General features: G+C 53.6%; 1 protein-coding gene across 1 annotated transcript in view; it reads right to left on the bottom strand.

Annotated features, from left to right (window-relative positions):
• The window catches only part of USP21 (ubiquitin specific peptidase 21), a 5,768-nt gene extending 792 nt beyond the window's left edge, over positions 1–4,976 (bottom strand). Inside the window, exons 1-10 of the mRNA XM_014528514.1 lie at positions 4,032–4,976; positions 2,986–3,045; positions 2,713–2,833; positions 2,388–2,499; positions 2,049–2,204; positions 1,367–1,431; positions 986–1,089; positions 720–806; positions 374–452; positions 5–147 (exon numbers count right to left, since the gene is read on the bottom strand). Coding sequence (XP_014384000.1) covers positions 5–147; positions 374–452; positions 720–806; positions 986–1,089; positions 1,367–1,431; positions 2,049–2,204; positions 2,388–2,499; positions 2,713–2,833; positions 2,986–3,045; positions 4,032–4,631 — 1,527 coding nt within the window. The 5' untranslated portion in view covers positions 4,632–4,976. The remainder of the gene's footprint in view (positions 1–4; positions 148–373; positions 453–719; positions 807–985; positions 1,090–1,366; positions 1,432–2,048; positions 2,205–2,387; positions 2,500–2,712; positions 2,834–2,985; positions 3,046–4,031) is intronic.
• Positions 4,977–5,706: the final 730 nt, after the last annotated feature.

The raw sequence follows: 5,706 nt of genomic DNA, 5'->3' as shown, positions 1-5,706 counted from the left end.
CCGCTCCTGGCGCTCCCAGGGCCTTCCCACCAGACTCACCGGCTTTGTCGCTGGCAAAGTCCCCCAGGCTCAGGCGCTGCAGCGGGAAGTCCACACCTACGGAGCTTTTCTTGATGGAGCCTCGGGAGGCGGAAAACCGATTCAGATCTAAGCCCTGGTTAAGGAGCAGTTAGAGGGGGCGGGGGCGAGAGGGGCCTCCGAGGGGACTGAGATCTTGAATGCTGTCCACTCCCCTCCCCCAAGGAATACCGGGAGCATGGCAGGGCAAGGTGGTTTCCTAAGGGAAATTCAATTGCCAATTATCCAGCCTCTGCAAACATGGGGAATGAGAAAGAGAATGGATGGAAGAAATAGAATCTGAAGATTAGGATACGGAGTACGAGGATTCGGGGGAATCTTTGTACTGTCAACTTTTTGGTACTTCGTGTTTTCTGCTGACATCGGTCACACACCTGAATATCAAATAATGTTAGATTACTGTGCTCCTCACTCGAATGGCTTTTCCGACACCCTGGCCACATACAATTTACTACTCCCCATTAATTCTGTACGCCCTGGGCCTCCTTTGCCCCAAGAGTACTAGGACTTACCTGAGACCAACAGAAACCCAGACATACAAATGTTATTCCCCATAGTAAGGCATCATGCAACCCCTTTAACCCATACGGAGCCCCCCAATAGTCCCCAGTGCTACTACATCCCGTTTGAACCCCACATACTGGGGCATTTTCCGACTCCAGCTCTTCTTCCTTGGTGAACAGGCTGAAGCAGTCCCGCAGAGACACTTTGCCCCCAGCAAATCCTTTCTGGAGGGAAAGGGGAATGAAGGTCAGCATGTTCAGCATTTCCTTTTCCAACTCTTCATCAATCCAGGCTTCATGTCTCCTCCAGAGACCCAAAGGGTTCCTTCCCACACTCTGGGGGCAGCTAGGTTGGGTCATCAAACCCATGTCCCATCCACCCTTGGAATCCTCTGGAATCCCACCTTAGGGATGGGCAGGGACAGGTCACAAAAAACCTCGAAGGTCGTGGAGCGATACCCACAGGCCTGGCACCTGAGACAACTTTTCAACTGGCCCACAAACAGGTCTAGACAGAAGTAGAGGGCAGGAGAGTCATTGTGAGAGGCTGAGACGCTTGCTAGGATTCCTCTCTTCCCACCCCTTTGCCTGACCTTGATTCCCCATCACCAACATTCCTAAAAGCCCCGCACACCTTTTCCATATTTTTATCACCCAGCTGTTCCCACATCCCTTGATAGCATCATCTTCTTTCTCCCAAGCCTGCACTCCCCCCCGAAGGTCGTGTCCGCCCCCCCCCCGCGCCTCGCTGATTTATTTCCCTGTTGCTGTGCCCTGTTCCATACCCACAATCTTGCTGTCCTCTCGCTCCAGGTAACGCTTCCACATTAGGTTGGCCCGGTCATTGTCACTACCACAGAAGGGAAATGGGGAGCACCCCTGAGACAGCAGGAAAAGTGGGCACCCAGACACCACTGAAATGATCCAGAGCCCTGTACCCCACCCATACCTCAGCTCCTTCTCTAAATTTTTTTAAAATATTTTTTTATTGTTTAAAGTATTACACATAGTAGTATATCTCCTTTTTTCCCCCCATTGACCTTCTCCCATACCCCCCAACACATGCCTTTACCTCCCCCAGTGTCTTGTGTCCATTGGTTGTGCTTATATGCATGCATATAAGTCCTTCGGTTGATCCCTTCTCTAAATTTCAAGGAAGAGGAGTAAGGCTTCAGAGGACTTTCTGGGGAAAGAAGGGATTAGACAAGGAAGAACATGTTGTCTTCCTCCACCGGCTTCAGGCCCTTTATGTGCCTTGCTGTCAATTAACTCTCCCTCCTCCTTCAACACGGGGACATCCCAGCGCTGCCTCTGCCTCCATCTGCTCCAGCCTCCCGCTCTGCACGGCTTCCAACCCATGTCCAAGCGTGCACTTCCCTGGACCTACTCCTGTCCTGGCTAGCTGCTCTGTGAAGGAAGATGCTATCAGTAAACTACTGTGGAGAAAAGGGCGTGGGAGAACCTTACCTTAAGTCAGGCTCTTCTAGCAGAGCCCCTCCACGGTGGGGTGGAGAGGGAGCTGGGCTACTGGCCAGGATTGGGGGAGCCCGGCGGCCTCGTCGGTTGATTTCAAGGTGTAGCCGCTCCATGAGGAGCTTCAGGAACTCCTGGGCATCCTGCTGGCTACAGCCAAAGAGTATGGGCAACTGATCCCCTAGCCCACAGACACTGTCCCCTGCCAGACACTGGTCCCCACCTCCTGGATTAAGAACATCTCAAGGCTCAGAATATTGCTGCCAGGACCCCTGCTTGGTCCTATCCCCAGACATGGCCAGAGGGAAATCCCGTACCCTCCAGCTCTCCCACCTGTATCCAGAGAAGGAGGGCACGTATTTCTGGAAGACAGCTCGGAACCGAGTAGGATTTACAGCTTCACAAGAGTCAGGGTGCCACAGGGCACCAATCACATCTGCAAAGGCTATTGGGGTGGGAGTGGGGAAGGGAAACACAGGTTAGTCCTGGAAGAGGCAAGAGGCGGCCGGAAGCGGAAACAGACTTTACACAGTGGCACCAGGATAAAGGTACAACTGCCAGACTGGAGGCTGGGGCTGCCGGCATTGGCAGGTGGACCTGCAAGGGGTTGGGGAGAAGAGGATTTGAAAGGCAGGGGGGACAGGAGTTGTTGCCCCACCTTCAGTGAGCTCTTGGGCTCGGCCCCCTCCAGGCACCTCTTGCCGGAAGTCCCTTCGCAGGCAGAAGTCCCGGAGAGGCCGAGTGCTGCTCAAACACTGCAGCACAGCATTCAGGAAGCACTAGGGAGCAGCAGAGACACTGCCGTTACCTCTCCAGACCAGGCCCAGGGAGACAGAGGAGTGGCAGTGCCCCCTCCCCAAGCCAGCCAAGTTCCCGCCCAGCACCGCTCCCCATTCCTGTTAGAAAGGAGGGACAGGAGAATGGCTCTCACCGTGTTCCCCAGATTTCGGAGGCCAACATGACCAGAGCCCAGGAGCAGTGTGTGATGAGCCTGGAAGGTCAGAGCGCCGTCAGCGGTCCCCATACAGCCTGCGTGACCCTTTAACCTTCCAACAGCATGCTGCCCCAATACTTCACCCCAAACTCTACCCTCTTTCCCTCACTGAGTATTGGGGTCTCCCTACCTCACTGGACATGAGCAGTAAGCCATCACAGTTGAGTGCACCACAGACTCAGCCATGCCAGTCCCACCTGTTCTCCACTTGTTCCTCTGCCCAGCGAGCCGGCAAAACAGCTCCCAGGGCAACTGACCAAGCACTGGCATGGTTGCCCAGCTGCTCCCCACCCCCACCTTGTTGTGTCCAAGGCCCCCTCCTGCCCCCGTGGCCCTTTCCTGCTCCCTCTCCTGATGGCTCCAAATGCAATCAACCTAGCTCACTTGCTCAAGAAATGGGCAACCACACTAGCTCAGATTTTCTGAGCCTGCCCCTCCTCAGCTCCAGAGGTTAATTAGGCCGAGGCCAGTGATGGCGAACCTATGACATGCGTGTCAGAGGTGACACGCGAACTCATTTTTTTGGTTGATTTTTCTTTGTTAAATGGCATTTAAATATATAAAATAAATATCAAAAATATAAGTCTTTGTTTTACTATGGTTGCAAAGATCAAAAAATTTCTATATGTGACACGGCACCAGAGTTAAGTTAGGGTTTTTCAAAATGCTGACACGCCGAGGTCAAAAGGTTCGCCATCACTGGCCTAGGCAGTGTCCTAGGAGAGAAGGCAAGGGAGAGTAAGGGCCTGGGGGACCCAAAGGAGAATCCCAAATGGCTGGGTTAAACCCTGGGGACTGAAGTGGTGCACCATGCGGGGGAGTGACAGACAACCCTGAACGGATAGGGAGATTAGAGTCCAAATGCTGCAGTGAGGGGCTAAGAAAGGAACTGGGATGGGGGGGAGGGGGGGGAAAGCCATATGACGGCAAGAAAGCTGGAGGAACATGGGAATGGAAGGTCACGTGTGCTGACAAGTCCTCACCATCTTGTCATCGGAGTAGAAAGGCTTGGAGGGCCGGGCAGATATCACGCGGAAAGTGCCATGGGAAGTAGGGGGCTCTGTCCGTATACTGAGCAAGGTGGGGGGCCCAGGAAAGCCTCCTAGGCGGCGGAGAGAGGTGCTACGTCTCAAAGTGGGTGGCTCAGGCCGGAGCGCCAAGCGGCTCAGTGCAGCCCCTAGCTCTCCAGCACCTCGATGCCCTCCCAAGGCAATCCCTGTTGGACGCAAGTCCCCACTGCTCACAGACTTGGACCTGGCTAGGTTGGTCCTGGTTGGGAGAGGCAGAGCCACAGCTGGGGGTGGTGAGCCAGGCAGGGGAACTCCATGATCTGCCCGAAGGGGGCCTCTGGAACGAGGGCCTGAGGTCCGTGTTTGTCCCAGCTCCAGTTTCTTGAGCCGTTCCTCAGGTGGACCTGGCCGGGGAGGCAGAGGCCGTAACATGGGGTTTGGCCCAGGGGCTGGGTTTCGACGCTCCTTACTGCGAGCCCGGGGGGCAAATGGTAGTTTGGATCCCACTCGGGGCTGGACATTGACAGGTGGCTCTCGGGTCCGGCCCAGGCGGTGCTCAGAGGCCTGGGGCATTGTGGTCACCACAGGCAGGACCTGGGAGAAGAGAGGGTCAGCATATGAATATGGACAGAGGGGGAAGCTAAGCTACCATACTAGCTTCTATGTGTACTGCGGGCAGGAACCGAGTTGTCATATCAGACATTGTATCTCAGTACCTAGCTCAATGTTTGACACAAAGTAAATACTTAGCACACTGAACCTCAGTTCTTGAACTTAATTCATTCTGGAAAGCTGTTGGAGAAGTGATTTGTTAGAAAACTGAATCATTTGTTCCCATCAGAAAGAATGTAAATTGAATTAATCTGTTCCAAACCCCCAAATGATTCCATTTTAACCTTTCTTACTAGTATATACAGTACATGTCTAATCTATAAATAAGCACTTCTTTTCTTAAATTTATTGAAACACCCTCTATTAGCCTTAAGCTGATTTTCCATCTATCACTGCCTCTAAAGTGCTACCACTGGCTAACTGCTTTTCCTTTATACAAACAAATTTTTCTACCTATTCAACTGCCTGTGATTGTTATCTTATGAGCGCGTTCACACCCTTAGCAACATTAGCACTCTGTTTGAAAAATGTGCTAATCACAAAAGCATTCTTTTCTTTGTTGCCGGAGAGATGCTTTTTGTCAGGTAGAGGTCTCAGCATGAAAGGGTTGTCAGGTCCAAAACTGAAGTTTTGGTCGACAACCGAGACTTTTTTTCTGTGAACAACTTGGTTGAGAATCGAACTGCTGGAGAAGTGCGGTGTGACTGTATCACTGAGGATCAATGAATGGGTGATGGCAGCCCAGGCCTGACTCCTGCCTCAGCACCTTCCTGCGGAAACAGCGGTGCTGAGAGGCCTAGGACAGCCGCGATCTGGATCATCGGGTGGCGACAGCCTCGCACCCGGGACGTCAAGCGGGCGCTACCAGAGCCCCTCGGGCGCCCTGGTCACTGGGGGCGGGTGCCAAGACAACAGCCCAGGAGACAGCACCCCATCCGCACCCCCTGCCCCTCCCAGGAAATGGGTGGCTTGCGACTCCCTCCCTCCCGCACCCTCGAGCTCCTACGCGGTGTGGGGCTCAGGGGCCCTGCGGAAG

Source organism: Myotis brandtii, unplaced genomic scaffold, assembly GCF_000412655.1.
Source record: "Myotis brandtii unplaced genomic scaffold, ASM41265v1 scaffold64, whole genome shotgun sequence".
Taxonomy (NCBI): Eukaryota; Metazoa; Chordata; class Mammalia; order Chiroptera; family Vespertilionidae; genus Myotis; species Myotis brandtii.
The sequence above is the reverse complement of the archived record's forward strand: the minus strand, read 5'-3'. Positions and strand labels throughout refer to the sequence as shown.